This window comes from Chiloscyllium plagiosum, chromosome 24, assembly GCF_004010195.1.
Source record: "Chiloscyllium plagiosum isolate BGI_BamShark_2017 chromosome 24, ASM401019v2, whole genome shotgun sequence".
NCBI classification, from domain to species: domain Eukaryota; kingdom Metazoa; phylum Chordata; class Chondrichthyes; order Orectolobiformes; family Hemiscylliidae; genus Chiloscyllium; species Chiloscyllium plagiosum.
This window is the reverse complement of record NC_057733.1, coordinates 51900864-51916871: the sequence shown is the minus strand read 5'-3', so window position 1 is coordinate 51916871 and position 16008 is coordinate 51900864. Positions and strand designations below refer to the sequence as shown.

The 16008-nt window shown below is 36.8% G+C and overlaps 1 protein-coding gene across 3 annotated transcripts in view; it reads right to left on the bottom strand.

Annotated features, from left to right (window-relative positions):
- Window positions 1-16008, bottom strand: part of rhot1a (ras homolog family member T1a) — a 97775-nt gene that overhangs the window by 11662 nt on the left and 70105 nt on the right. For 2 of the 3 annotated variants that reach the window (XM_043715098.1, XM_043715099.1), the window contains exons 16-19: window positions 13851-13934; window positions 11440-11562; window positions 9972-10174; window positions 7092-7214 (exon numbers count right to left, since the gene is read on the bottom strand). In XM_043715098.1, coding sequence (XP_043571033.1) covers window positions 7092-7214; window positions 9972-10174; window positions 11440-11562; window positions 13851-13934 — 533 coding nt within the window. The remainder of the gene's footprint in view (window positions 1-7091; window positions 7215-9971; window positions 10175-11439; window positions 11563-13850; window positions 13935-16008) is intronic. The other variant, XM_043715100.1, reaches the window with a different exon arrangement.

Here is a 16008-nt window from a genome sequence, read left to right as displayed (position 1 = left end):
TTTCCCTCCCCCCCCCCCCCCAACGAATCAGAAGTATTTATCCTTTTCGCTAGAACACTGGTTCCAGATCAGTTCAGGTGGAGAACGTCCGTTTATGTGTCTGATTGTTACATACCTTTATTCTAGTGAATCTTTCTCAAGAGTTTTTAAAAGATATCTACCGCTTGACTGTTCTCTTGTACCACACGGACTTGTACCTGGCAATGTAAAATAGGCAAGTTAAACATTTAAAGCAAGAGTGCCATCTACAGATAGAAAGACAGTGTGTTTTTATTTCAAATTTTAAAAAATGAAGACATTTCAGATAGACAAATTTAATGTGTTTTAATTCTGTAATGGATATGGTCCATTTATATGTGTTTCTGGATCTGATTTATGAAAACAGAGAATGAGTAAACTTTAATTGAAATCATAATGTTTCTGTCTGCATCATGAGTAGATTTATTTCTTTTTGTCCAGATTTATTTGAAGTTTCAAATTCCATTGTTATGGTACTAGCATTAAAACAAAATAAAGCCGGAATAATTATGCCTCTATATTTTCCAGACTGGGTGCACCGGCACATAATTTAGCATTTGGGCTTCTGAGCCTGCCCACTCCAAACCTGTATCTATCTCTCTCTCTCCTTTTTAGTCTTTCTTTCTCCTTTTACTTTTGCAGTTGTATAAGACTCTGGTGCGGTCGCATCTGGAGTATTGTGTGCAGTTTTGTTCGCCATACAATAGGAAGGATGTGGGGCACTGGAACGGGTGCAGAGGAGGTTTACCGGGATGTTGCCTGGTATGGTAGGAAGTTCGTATGAGGAAAGGCTGAGGCACTTGGGGCTGTTTTCATTGGAGAAAAGAAGGTTTAGGGGTGACTTGATAGAGATGTACAAGATGATTAGGGGTTTAGATAGGGTTGACCATGAGAACCTTTTCCACGCATGGAGTCAGCTATTACGAGGGGGCATAGCTTTAAATTAAGGGGTGGTAGGTATAGGACAAATGTTAGGGGTAGATTCTTTCCTCAGCGAGTTGTGAGTTCATGGAATGCCCTGCCTAGCTATTACGAGGGGGCATAGCTTTAAATTAAGGAGTGATAGGTAAGGACAAATGTTAGGGGTAGATTCTTTCCTCAGCGAGTTGTGCGAGTTCATGGAATGCCCTGCCAGTAGCAGTGGTGGACTCTCCCTCTTTATGGGCATTTAAACGGACATTGGTTAGGCATATGGAGGATAGTGGGCTAGTGTAGGTTAGGTGGGCTTGGATCGGCGCAACATCGAGGGCCAAAGGGCCTGTACTGCGCTGTATTTTTCTATGTTCTATGTTCTAAGTGAACACTTTTTGGCCAGATTCGAAATTAAATTTGAGCACTAGAAAAAAAAGAGAATAAGTAGCCTGAATCACAATTCAAGTACAAGATGTATTGACTATCAAGATCTTATTTTTTTAAAACTTGAACAAAATGTATTATCACAACGGTGCCAAGTTCCACCCAAATTATAACTTCACATATTCACTCATCAACCTATATAAACTTTTAATTAAATCCACTGAAGGGAGAGATTATGGTACCTCTGTTTTACATTTGCAACTTCTGGGCAATAAATTACAATGCTCCAATGATGTCTCTACACCCCAAAACATCCAAAACCTTTGGGACAGGCAACAGGAAGGGGAAGGGATAGGGGGCTGCTGAATTGTATACTTAAAACATGATCATAGCATAGTTATGAGCAGGATTGTTAGATGGCAGTGGTCAGTTTATGAATGACACATACATACACAGCAAATATTCACGAGCAAAAAGTGATTAGGTACATGAATAATGACAGCACATCTTTTCAAGTGTGTATGGTTTCGGTATGAAAATATGCCTTTTATATATAGTTCCTGTATCCAACTGAATTGCTAGTCAAATAATCACCAGCTTCTCCATCACTAGCACCTCATTCTGTTTTCAAATAGCTTCCATTTCAGTGGACCATCACTTTGCCCAAATTACATGTACAAGAATGTACAACAATAAAAGTTGTGTCAATTCAAACTACATGTTCATTATTTGGTAATACATGGACCTACATTTGATCAGCTTCAATAATATACTGAGCAGTTATTGTAAAACTTTTAGGAGGCATAGTATTAAAGCACCAACTTTAACATTAATCTAGCAATAAGTAATCGTAAATGTTAGGCAAGCAGAAAAATATACTGACTCATCTCAAGTTTTAAGCTGTAGAATTGGCAATTTAAAAAAAAGGAAAGATAGAGGAACTTTACTCAAATAATCATTTGATAGTACATAACCTATGTCTCACTGAAAAAAGGACACATTCTGTCAAAGCTTTTATTTTGAACTCATCAGGACAATTAACAAGACTATCAATTCAAGTGGAAAGCCAACATTTATACTGCATGACAGTAGACAGCCGATAGTGCCTCAAGCAATCATGGAGAACACACCGATCAATACTGATTAACATAACTGTCAGGCTTTGTTTAAAGTTTAAACCAGGTAGGTTGACTGATATCTTCGGAAAGTCCCCCGACCAATGAATCCGCAATGTGTTTGTTTTGCAAAAAACAGGGCCCTGTGTATTAGTAAATGTTGTTTCCAACAACACAAATTTTCCCACACTGATTGGTCAACTGATTGTCAAGAATATTCTTTGCATACTTAGGATTATCCAGTAAATGATGTCCAGTTGCAAAATTGCATTTAATGTTGATCGTTGTGCTGGATCCTTTTGCAGGTGCAGGCTGGTAGGATACAGTTAATACCTTTCTTGTTCTGAACAACTTAAAGGGACATGCTGTTTGACACAATCCATCAATCTCTAGAATGTATAGCCTCCGTTTCCGACATTACACCAGCAATGAAATTCTTATACCACATGACCCATTTGTGTAATAGAATACCCTTTTAGCTTGATGGTAACATCCTGCATTGCTATTGCACAGTAACATGTGAAACAACTAACTTCACTGTTGTTCAACCTTTTAAGGTATCTCACTCTTTCAAAATAATTAGAAGTAGGCTGGACATTTTCAGGAGTAAAAATCCATGCTGCATACACGGATTTTATTAAGGCGTTTGACAAGGTCTCTCACAGTCGGCTTATCCAGATGCAAAGGATTCACAATGACTTGGTCACATGGATTCAGAATTGGCTCGCCTACTGTGACGAAGCTGCTTCTTTAACAAAGTTATGCAATCCTTGGCTGTTTTTTCAGAGAGGTCATAAACGACAGAGACTCCAAAAAGAAGTGTCGTGGTTGAAGGGTTTTTGGGCCAGTTTGAGAATAGCTAACAGAGACTGCCTCAGGCAGAAGGCTCTCAAGTTAAAACAAAACACTTGTACAATGAAAGGGGTGTGGCCAGTTCTCCAGCTCAACTTTACTCTGGTTTGGTTTGGTTTTAGCAGGAGTAGGAAAAGAAAGGCTGCTGGACCCAAAGAAGCAGGTCCAGGCTAGTACTCTCTCTCTCTCATACTCTCTCTGTCTGACTTCTATCCTTTAAGAACCTGTGTTTGACTTTTCCTTTTGAGTCAAGGGGTGTTTATGGGGATTGTTGCAAATATTTGGAACAGCATCATTATGTTGGGATAGTCTGCTAGGTTTTCACATAGAATAGGTTATTCGGTATTCTGTTCTCTGTTGTTTGTGTTTCATTCAGTAATCCTGTAAATAAATTCTGTTTTGTTTAAAACTAAGTGGTTTCACCAGCTGATTCTTTCCTGGAATATCCACTTGACACCTGCTTAAAACAACTAGCAAAGTTAGGGTCTGGGCTACTAGGGAGCATGAGAAAGGTGACATCAGACCTTGAAGACCATGTTGAGAACATACTGTCAGCATTACCCGAATGATTGGGATATAGCTATCCTATTCACATTGTTTGCCATTAGAGATGCCCCAAATGAATCTACTCAGTTCACTCCCTTCAAGTTAATATTTGAGCATTAAGTGAGGGGCCCTTTGAAATTAATTAAAGAAAAATTGACAGGACCACAGTCGGAGATCTCACACTTGGATTACATATCAGAGGTGAGGGAAAGATGAAATCGAAGTGGTGAATGGGCTAAACAGCACCTAATGAAGGCACAGTGTAGAGTGAAGCTGGTGGCAGATAAAAGCTGAGACTCTGAGACATGTTTTCCCGAGGGGATGACATGTTAGTACTGTTACCAGTTATAGGAGATGCCTTCACAGCCAAGTTTAGTGGTCCCTATCAAATTGGAGAAAAAGTTGAGACCTGTCTGGTAAAGATGCCAGATCAAAAAAAAATGGTATCGGGCATGTCATGTGAACAGGTTGAAATCATATTATACTAGAGAGAAAGAACTAGAGAAACACATATTAGTTACTGCCCCGCAGAGCGAGGAATCAAATCCAGAGGATGTGGATTTTGATGTGCCTCAAAATATTTTAAAAATGCAGAAGTCCTTGAAGAGTGGGATAGGTTAGTAAATTACCTGTCTCATGAGCATAGAATGTAGTTGCAAGATTTGTTACTGCAGTATAAGAATCAGATGGGGAGGACTAATGCTATTGTACATGAAGTAGGGAATATTGCTCCGATAAAACAACACCCCTTTAAGCAATCCTTTCAAAGCCAGACAGATCCAGATGGAGGTGGAGACCATGCTCGATGAGGATATCGTCAAACCAAGGCAGAGTGAATGGTTTGGTTTGGTTTGGTTTCAGACAACCCGATTGTCTGAAGTGGCCACGCAAGCAGATAAGATGGTCAGGAAAGTACAGAGTTAAAAATCACGCAACACCAGGTTATAGTCCAATTCTGGTAGCCACATTACAGAAAGGATCTGGAGGCTTTGGAGAGGGTGCAGAAGAGGTTTACCAGGATGCTACCTGGATTGAAGGGTATGAGCTATAAGACGAGGCTAGAAAAAACTTGAGTTGTTTTCCGTGGAGCATTGGAGGCTGAGGGGAGTCTTTATAGAAGTATATAAAATTATGATTCGGAGATGCCGGTGTTGGACTGGGGTGTACAAAGTTAAAAATCACACAACACCAGGTTATAGTCCAACAGGTTTAATTGGAAGCACACTAGCTTTCGGAGCGACGAAGGAGTGTCGCTCCGAAAGCTAGTGTGCTTCCAATTAAACCTGTTGGACTATAACCTGGTGTTGTGTGATTTTTAACTTTATAAAATTATGAGATGCATAGACTGGTTTGACAGTCATATCATTTTTCCCCCAAGTTGAAATGTCTAATACTAGAGGGCATGCATTTAAGGTGAGAGGGGGAAAGTTCAAAGCAGATGTGAGGGGCAAGGTTTTTTTTAAAAACACAGTGTGGTGAGAGTTTGGACACGCTGCCAGGGATGATGATGTGACAGGTGGATTTAAGGAACTTTTAGATAAGCACATGCTTAAGCAAGGAATGGAGGGATATGGATCAAGGACAGGCACAAGGGATTAATTTAATTTGTCATCATGTTCAGCACAACATCGTAGGCCAAAAGGCCCATTTCAATTGGTACTTTTGTGAATTGTTCTGACGAATGCAATACAAAGAGCTTTGACAAAATGTGTGTTTTTCAGTAATACTTAAGTTCGCTCAAAGTCCGTTAATCTATAATACAGTTTATGAAGAAATACTGAGTCAGAGGAATTGGGTTCAAGTCCCATTCCTGTACTTCAGCATATGATAAAGGCTCACACTGCAGAGACCTATTTTGAAGAGTCGGATTAGACTCGAAACATTAACTCTACTTCTTTTTCCACAGGTAGTGCCAGATCTGTTACATTTCTCCAGAATTTTCTATTTTCATTTCAGAATCTATAGTTATTTTGGGCGGGGGGGGGGGGGGGGGGGGGGGTGGAGAAGAGATGGAATATGGAATTCAGAACACAACAATATCAGTTCAATAGACTATGTGTGATCTTGATTTGTTGATTTGTGCATTTGTATGTTGTACTGGGAAACTCCTTTTTTCTTGGTCAACATCACCAAACTGATCAACTCGTCATTTATCTTACTGCTGTTTATGAAGTCTCGCCAAATGGCCATTCAATTTGAAATTTGTAGAATGCTATATGGCAAAGCAGTTTGTGAACAAATTTGGTATTTCTTAGAGATAAGATAAGGTGATATTTAACAAGCACTGTATACATTACTAATATTTTGCAAGTATTCTCATCTGGAAAGCTCTGAAGAAACACACACTACCAGAGATTTAAAAATGCCTGATCAAGGACACTGTCTTATATGCATCATCTCAACAATCCTGAGGGGAGATTTAGAAAAAAAGGAATACCTATTAAGCTTCTTTTAAATTGAAAACTTGAAACTTAGATTTTGGAACAACACTCTTTCCCTCATCGTGCATCTCCATAAAGCAAAGTAACAATTTTGACAAAGAGACAAAAGTTGGAGATTCTTAAATTATAATGTTTTAAATGATTACTACCGTTGTATTGCCAACTCTCAGCACTCTGGAATTGAGGAAAGCAGTAGATATTAATTATGCCTATATGTGACACTTGGATCATTAGAGACATGAAGGAACAACAGAGTTCTTTTTAACAATTAAAAAGTTGGCAATGCATCCACACTTAGGCCAATATATATTGGTACCTGAAAAACAGCATCTTATGATCTAACTACCTCCTTATGAGAAACTAATAACATTATTCTGCACACAGTGACAGGTACGAAGTATTTCGTTGCACAGGTGACTATAATACAGAATAAATTCAGCTACCTTCCTACTGACAACATATTTGCTCAATATATGTTATATCCTTCCTTCAACAGATAGACTTTTCAGACTTGCCAGCCAATTATTGGTAAGAACACCAGATAAAGAGTGGAATATATATTAAAAGAACACCATTCAGTAATCATGTTGAAATATGCATTTCAATGGCCACCATTATTCTTGCATGTGAGGGCAAAGGGCTTCAAAGGATTTTTTCCCCCCAGTAAAGACTTTTAAAATCCCTATTAATAAATATCTTGAAAATGTAAATAATTCAGTGGATATGCTGAGTGAAGCTGACTTTGAAGGTTACTCCTCTCCCACCCACCAATGAAAAACAATTTGAAAAAACCTTCTGAAACCCAGTAAATAAAATGAAGAACCTGTTAAGAACTGCAGTGAAGAATTTGGTCTTTACAGATTGCAGCAAGTCTGAGTTGAGGAAGTTCTGACAGATGCAAAATGAACACCTGTTGCAGGTACATAAACAGCGTAACCGGGCATGGCTGCGAAAACACACAGAAGTAAGGCAATTGAGTCTCTGCTTACAAAGTTAAAAAAAATTCAGATTCACACCATTCTTGTAAATCACTTGCAAAGGTACCAAATGTCCAATGCCACTTCTGAACACATTTCAGCAAGTTGCCATGGGGAGAACACATAACATGCTACAATCCTACATGAGCAGAGGAAGCAAATCTTACTTGTAAGAACAGATACAATGATGATAAAGAACATTAAAAGCATGTGTGTCATACAATAATTTTATTTTTGTTGTGTTTAAAAGATAATATGCAACTGCAGCAGGTCCAGTTTACTGGATATGAAAGAAAATAATACCAAGCCTTTGTAATAATCTAGTGCATTACTGTCTGCCATTCTCAGCTGAGGTCAAGATATATTTTGTAATGTTTTACCTATTTAAGAAAAGAAAAATCTGCATTATAGAGGAGTTCAAGTAATTAAACTATGAATGTACGAGTGCCAGCTGTCATACTGTCAACAGCCTGCAGTTATTACATATATCAGAAGTCACCTGCATGCACTTAATTCCATCACATCCTAAAGGAAGCAATATTTTAGACTGTCCTTATAATACAGCAAATAAATTGGATTGAGAGATTATAAAATAGAAATGTTCCAGAATAACGGAATGCCAACGACAGCATATTCTATTTTGTTTAATTTGCATGCAGTGCAGTGAGCAGTCCATCAGGTTTGACTGGGACAGGTCTGTTCCTCGGAGGGGCTCACACTTAGCTCCAGTCTCTCCAATCTATTATGTTTAGAAAAAATCAGGTCCAAAATTGTCCGATGAATAAGTACCCAGTGCAAAGAAAACACTGGCAATATATATCTAAAAGAAACACAAGTAGATCAGCTGGCTCTTTGACCCTGTTCAGTCATTCCATAGAATTATGTCTGATCTGATTTTAATCTAATCTCTGCATTCCTGTATAACTCTGATCATCGTTCATCTCCATGGTAATCAAGAATCTATCTACTTCTGTCTCAAAAAATATTTAAAGACTCTGTACTCTTGTCTTTTGAGGAAGGGAATTCCAAAGACTAAACCCTCTGGGAAAAAAAGAGGTTTCTTTATCTCTATTTTAAATGGAGTCCACTCAGGATCCTCTAAAGGCGGTTTACTGGACTCAAAATGTTACTTCAGCTTGCTTTCCACAAATGCTCCCGAACTTGCTGAGTTTTTCCAGCAATTTCTGTTTCTGATTTCAATTAAATCTCATCTAACCCTTCTAAATGTTAGAGGCTACCGGCCTCGTCTGTCTAGCTTCTCCTCGTAAGGCAACGTGATCATTCCTGGCATTTGTCTAATAAACCTTCTCTAAACTGTTTCTGATACATTAACATCCTGCTACAAGAATGTGACCAGTCTTCTATTCAGTACTCGAGTTACAGACTCACCAATGCCCTGCAAAAGTGAAGCATAACTTCCCTACTCAAACTCAATTCCCCTTGCAATAAAACATGACATTTTATCATCCTTCCTGATTACTTGCAGTACTAGCATAATAACCTCCTGTGATTCATGCATTAGGACACTAACAGTTTTGATACTAACTTTAATATGTATGCTATGAGAGATGTTAAGCTAAGTGAATATAGTTATAGCTCCCTGCTTTTTGCCTCCATTCCTTTTTGAACAGTTACATTAGCTATTTTTCAATCTAAAAGAATCTTCTCCAAACCTAGTGAGCTTTGGAAAATTAAAATGCATAAACAATCTCACTAGCTACTTCCTTTTAAGACCCTAAGATGAAATCCATCAGCATATTTCAGTTCTAAGAATAACTTGCTTTTACTTTAAACCTATGAGGGTCAAGAGAGCCCCATGATGGAAACTTATTTTTGTTTGACATATGCATTAGAATAATTTTGCCCAATAAATTCGATATTTTCCTACACATTTTCTTGAAATTCATTTTGCAAGTGCAATGGAGCCAATGTTTCTCCATGGAAAGATCATATTCTGATTAGCTTCCCATCATTCAACTGAAACCACCAGAAATGATAATCATAGCTGTATAGGCAGCTTTTATTCAGTCTAGGTGCTTGTACTTTTCAAGCAAAACACTAGCAGAAAAGTATTATTGAGAATACAATATGAAAAAAGGGAGACTTCAAAAGATAGACTGACCAACTTTCTCTGCATATGCTTGAGGAGGAAATACTAAAATTAGAAAACTAATCAGGCAAGGGATGCAAGCCTGAGAGTATGATAATTTGAGCAGCCCAAATTAAGGGAGACTATCAGTGCAAACAATTGGCCCAGCTTTAACACTATCACTGCATCTACAGTGTAAACTTAATCCCAACACCTCTGCCTTGTGCTGACATTTGGCCATACTGTCCAACCATTGGTTGCTTTACAAATACATTTTTAAAAAATTAACATGTGGCTCTTCTGAGAATATTTTAAGTTGTTATTCGCTGAGGCCTTAAAGAGAATTCAATAACCATCTGAGACAGAAAATTTGCAGAGCTATAGGGCATAAATGGGGAGTATATAATATATATAGAATATCAGCTTTTCCCCAGAACTGTCAGTCCTATCAGGCCAACTGGCCACCTTCTGTGTTGTCACCATACTATGATTGCTTTCATAATTGCAGAATATTTTCCTGTTATTATCTCAGATTACCCTCTAAAATATTGCTTCAAACTGCAGTTAATGATGGTGATCCATGCAAATCTTAACACAACTCATGCAAGACTGTACTGGCTTGATGCCCTGTACTTACGGATACATGGCTATGGTAGTCACTTTGACAAAGAAGTCTTTGCTTGGTGTGCCGACACTGTTGCAAGTATAACTTTGAGGTGGTGGCATTTTGTGTTTGTTGCAGAACTCAATGGGAGAAATGCTGTGATCCTGTTTAGCTTCATGCAGATCAGACTTTGCAGCTACAATAATACATGGTGTTTTGCTATCAATGAAATGTTGCTACAAAAATAAAAAAAAATTTCCATTAGTTGCAGTGTCAGCTACGACGACAAATTAATATTTATTAACAATTTTTTTGTGATAAGTTTAGAAATAGCTTTCGAATGAACTGGATTAAGGTTCCAATAATGGTTTTAAAGGACTTACTTTAGAGAAATTATAAACATATCTTTTCTTAGCACCGTCTCATCATACATAGTTCCTCTGATGATTTGCTCCTTGTCAATGCCATCATTTACAGTCCTACTTGATTGATATGTACATGAGCAGTTACTTTTCTATATTTTCCCAATGAGGAAGTACACATTGCCACAACTCCAACAGGACAGATCAGATACAGAGGGTATAAAATCGCACGTGCAAAATGTATGCTACAACTCAACATATTGTACATTGAAACAGAACCCTATTGGTAATACTTCCATCAAGTTGTTCAAGGGCAAAAATGTAATCATATTTTTAATTGTACATTTGGGTATCAGGCATTGTTGTATTGTTTAGTTGATAAGATAAAATACACATGAAAAAAAGACACTGTGCAACAAACTGGTAAATAAACATATGAAAGCTGTTATGCCCTTTCATCTGTCTGGAATCTCTTGAGCAGGTCTTCTCAAATAATATGTAATATTAATGAAACTGTCTGCAACCTTAGTCAGGAAACTAGGTTCAGCACAGCAAAATATAGCAAGGTCTGAACTTTTCATCAACAATTTACTCTTGCGTAGCAGTTTTATTGTAGAAAGATATTGCAATGCTACACAGTTAGATGTCAGATCAGAGGATAGAAATTTGGAAATATTTAGGAAGAAGGTTTCAGACCTTAACACGAGTTACTAAAGGTCCTGCCACCAAGAGGAGGAACTTGGATGCTCCATAGTCAAAAACTCAAGGACCGAGAAAGGACTGGAGGAGGTTAGAGTAATAGAGGAAGGCAACCCACCAAGGGATCTACAAGTAAAGATTTTGAACAAATGTGGAAAAATGTGACAAATGCAATGTTGGCCATTTCTGCTTTTAAAAACACAGTATCTATTTGCATGATTAAGAGATAGTTACACAAATCAAAAGATATCAGACAAGTCCAAAACTTCTCAAAGTCTGTTGGATGATCATTAAATTTGGCAATTATCATTCACTATTTGAAAAAAAAGTAAAGATTTTGTAGAGAAAATTGTTGTCACAATCATACAGATGCACAAAATAAAGAGAAACTGAGAGAAAGGAAACACTGTGCAAATCTTTAAACTAGATGCTGCAAATACCTTGAAGATCCTTGTACAATAATCAAATGATTTGGGATTGCTGACATCATATACCAAGCAAACAACATCACAAACGGTATCAGAGGCAGTAATAAATTCGGAGTCAGACAAAACTTCATGTAGCTTTAAAAAGGAAAAGAAATACAAACTTAGAGTTGTCTTCATGTTTAAAAGATTGTTAAAACAAAATGCAAGCTTAAAGCACAAACTGGAAAATTTAAAAGAGGAATCCTGCAAAGAATGACATCAACTGTGGTACAACCGTGAATATTAGAATTCTAGAGATATCTAAATGAGAAAATTAATAAACAATGTTTGTGCATTTGTGTTCCCATTTATTGGCATATCTGGTAGACAGTTAAAATCATGTGAATTTAATTACCATATACAATACTAGGTTACAAATGTTGATTATCATGCTTGAAAGAGTACATTAGGTCAATCTTTTACTAATTATTTAATGAAGTGCAAAAAAAGTTTAAAGCAGTTTGCAGGCTTCAGTCTAAAGAGAGGGTAAGCAAGGCAGCTTCAATACAGTCAACAAAAAAAAAATGCAAATAAACAGTGTGAAACACAGTTTGAATCCTACTTCAGTAAATGAGCAAATAGCAGTTTAACTAAACACATCAATGTAATGTTGAATTTTTGAACAAATTGAATTTAGTATAATATTCCCACATCTCTGTTGTAATAGCATGACCAGTTTTATTTAAATGTCTTATTTATAACCTGACTGGGATTATATTTTTGTTGAACAGCTAAAGAGAAATGCCATTTGAATTCAAACTAGTTAGCACCATTTCAATAAAATGTAAAATATTTCCTTTGTGCTGAATCAGAATCAACAAACACCCTATAACAATAGAAAACAGAACTTCCATTTGGAAAATAATTGCTTATTTTAATGCAACCTTATATTCAGTTTTCATGACAGAAAAATTACTACTTTTGAACAGTTATCTGTGACAATAGCATGTTAATATACAAATTACTAAAAGTGAATGATGATGTACATTGCAAAAATATTGAAATGCACCTCCCTCTTCTCCTGCTATCTTATTCATTCACCAGCCAGAAAATGCTGACCACACTGTAACCACAACACATTAATAACAGCGGTAGCAGCTGCTAGACAGTGCACATGGTGGTGTCCAAATTGATTACTGTGTCTTGGACATGTATACCAAGGAAATGCCCATATTGTCAGATAAATTTCAGTGTTGTGACTATGTGGGACAATTTAAAGATGGATGCAACTAAGACTTGAAATGCAGTCTATAGTCTACAATTGGGACATTGTTAACACTCATACCCGAGTAAAGTGCACAGGTTGTTTCTTGACATAACAATTAAAAAGAAAATTCATTCACAGAATGAGGACATAGCAAGCTGGACAAGTATTTATTACCTTTCCTTAATTGCTCAATGGGCAGTTAAGGAGCTATCACATTGCTGTGGGTCTGGAGTGACATATAGCCAAACCAGATTTGGATGGCAATTTCCTTCTCTAAAAGGTCCTTTGTGAAATAGATGGGTTTTTCTGACAATATTCATGAGACTCTGAATCCCAAATTTTTACTGAATTCAAATCCACCATCTGCCATGTCAGGATTCAAACCTTGGTCCCCAGAACATTACCTAGGTCTTTGGATTAACAGTCCAGCGAGAAAAGCACTAGGTCGTCACCTCAGTTTTGTTACACCCATCTAATTTATGGTGAGACAGACAGTCTAGGCTTTGTTTTGTTCTATCATCTGGGAATTGTATTAAAACATTAGTCCAGGATAACTGCTGAAGTCAGAGAGTGGGACTTGAAACTGATTTAGACACTGATTTAGTATTACCACTGAACTAAACTGATAAATTCAGGTCAGTTCAATTGCTGCTTTTCAGTATAATAATTCAAAAATACTATTGTGGTGATTACTTAGTGTGATGGAAATTATCCTCAAAAATGTACATGCAAAAGTTGTTAAAGTTTCCACCTTTGACTTTTTCTGGCTATAAACGAAGTGCTTCTCCAAGGAATTCACCTGACAAAGTAGGTAAAGTATCTTGTAGTAAACAAACAATGTCAACTTAATTGCAACCTACTCCCTTCACAGGAACACTTGTTCAAAAGCTAGTTAACATTAAAACTTACATCATTCTTCTATTTAAAGATTTTAGAGAATTGTAGAAATCAAATTTAACAACCAGCATCACAAAACTTCCAAGAAAATAAATGAACCACTACGTGAAAAGTTCAATATTTAATAGATTTAATATTTTCTTCCCAAGATGTTTCCTGTAGGTGTAAACAGAAATGTGAAGAATTATGACTTTGGATCTAAAGTAAGATAGCATGGATCACAGAAGGAAAGAGGTGTGAACATGCTGTGCATTTTGATCATATTCACATAATTACCTACCAGTAAGTATTTTTCTTGCCCATACACATAGGTTGTGTTTATGGCATAAAGTGACTTGTGTTCCTCTTTTATCTGTTTTTGTTTCTGTGAAGTGGAACAAAGCAAGTCAGTTAATCACAGATGATGAAAGTTACAACTCATATGAAAAATGGATTTAAATATAAAAAATGTACTTCACATAATTTAATTGCCTAAATAAGTGAAAAAACCCAATATATACAGGAAGATAAAGTATTAAAATATTTCCTGTTTTATTCCAGAGCATTAAACAAACATTTTGATCCACCTCATTCACCTTAAATTAATAGCACTGAAAAATAGCCTCCCTGGTTCCAGATGACACATGAGATATATTCTAAATATAAACAGCCAAAACTGATCAGCTTTTTCCTCAGGTCTTTCAAAGATTCAACTCCGATCTTTATTCAATGTTTTGCACAGCTAAGAGAAAAGAAATTATTCTATAATATTTAATAGCAAGTGGAAGAAATCTTCACGTTCTGTCTTTCTACTATTCATTCACACGCTGTGGATATTTGCTGGTTAGACCAGCATTTATTGCCCATCCCTAATTGAGGTGGTGGTGGTGGTGGTTGACATCTTAAACTATTGAGGCATAGGTTTACCCACAGTGTTTATTAGGGAGGGAGTGATAGTGAAGGAATGATGATTATGGTTCTAAGTCAGGATTTTGTTAGTTTGGATTGACTTGCAGGTGATGGTGTTCCATATATCTGCTGCCCTTGTCCTTCTATGCTGTAGAGGTTATGGGCTTAGAAATCAGTAAGAATGTTGCCAATCCACTCCATGATGGACATCCAAGTTCCCATCCAAGAGTACATTCAGTGTCCTTGCCACCTTCAGTACGTCTCCAAGTGGTGTTCAATATGGCAGAAAACTGATTTATCAGCTGGGGCAGAAATCAGCAGAAACTTGACTTGCCCACATTTGACCTTATGCTACGGAATTTCATGAAGTCCAGAGTAAATGTTGAGGTCTCCAAGGCCAACTGCTTCCTGTTTTCCATTGTACCACCATCTCTGTTGGATTTGCTCTATTGGTGAGACAGTACATACCCAGAGATGTCAATGTTAGTCTCTGGGATACTGGCTATAACGTATGATTCTGTGAGAATGACTATGTCAGACTGTCGCTTGATTAGTTTGAGGGACGGTTGTAAAAACTTTGGGAGAAATCTCTAGTTGTTAGTATGAGGACTCTTTTGCAGGGTTGAAAAGCCTGCATGTGCCACTGTCATTTACTGTGCCTTGAGGCTTTTTATCTACATACTTCAACATTTTAAAGACTTGAACAATGACATCTTCTTATTGTGTCATCAAATTCCACCACCAGAAGCAAAATGGAGTTCTGAAAATATTTCTTTACAAATTGAATAGTCCCGTATAGAAGAGGGTTAAAACCTTTACACTCTAGGACTTAGTGTAACATCTGTGGCTTTAAAAATACTTTCAAGTCAAAGACCTAAAAATCCAACATCAAAACAAAATCCAGACTTTAATAACTTGTTCTCAGATCAATAAAGTGGCTGATGTTGGAAATAAAGATGTCACTGATGCTGCTATGGCGTCCTTCTGCCAATTATATTGAGCAAGGTACAGGAAATCTATAACTCAATGTTCAACTTTGAAAGGTCAATAACTCCTTGAATATTCACCCTGCACCCAAAGTCTCATTCCAGAAAGCACAAAATGCAAAAAAAAATTTAGGAGTCGGGGGTGAGGGATGGAAAGAATTGAATAGGAGATTCAATCTCCATTTCATATTCTACGAGAGGCTACCAATGAATAAAAGTTATACAGCTCTAATGGGTAGAAAATGAATAGAAGGTGACTCCATAATTACTCTTTGATACACCAAAAAATGTTTTAAAAGGTTTATAACTATTCCAATATACAGTAGTACAGAAATCTTCATGCTTTCACAAAATCTGCATGATTTGTGTACCATTACATTGCAACGTAGGTGGTAATTTTATCAAAGTACAATGTTACAGAGAATGATCATATAATTTTAGATGAGTACTTAGTTCTCAATAAATAGTTTTGTAGTGTTATCTTTAATAACTAATAATGATTTTCTTTTTACTAATACATTACAATACATTAAACTAGACAGTTGTTCAATAATTTGAATTTCA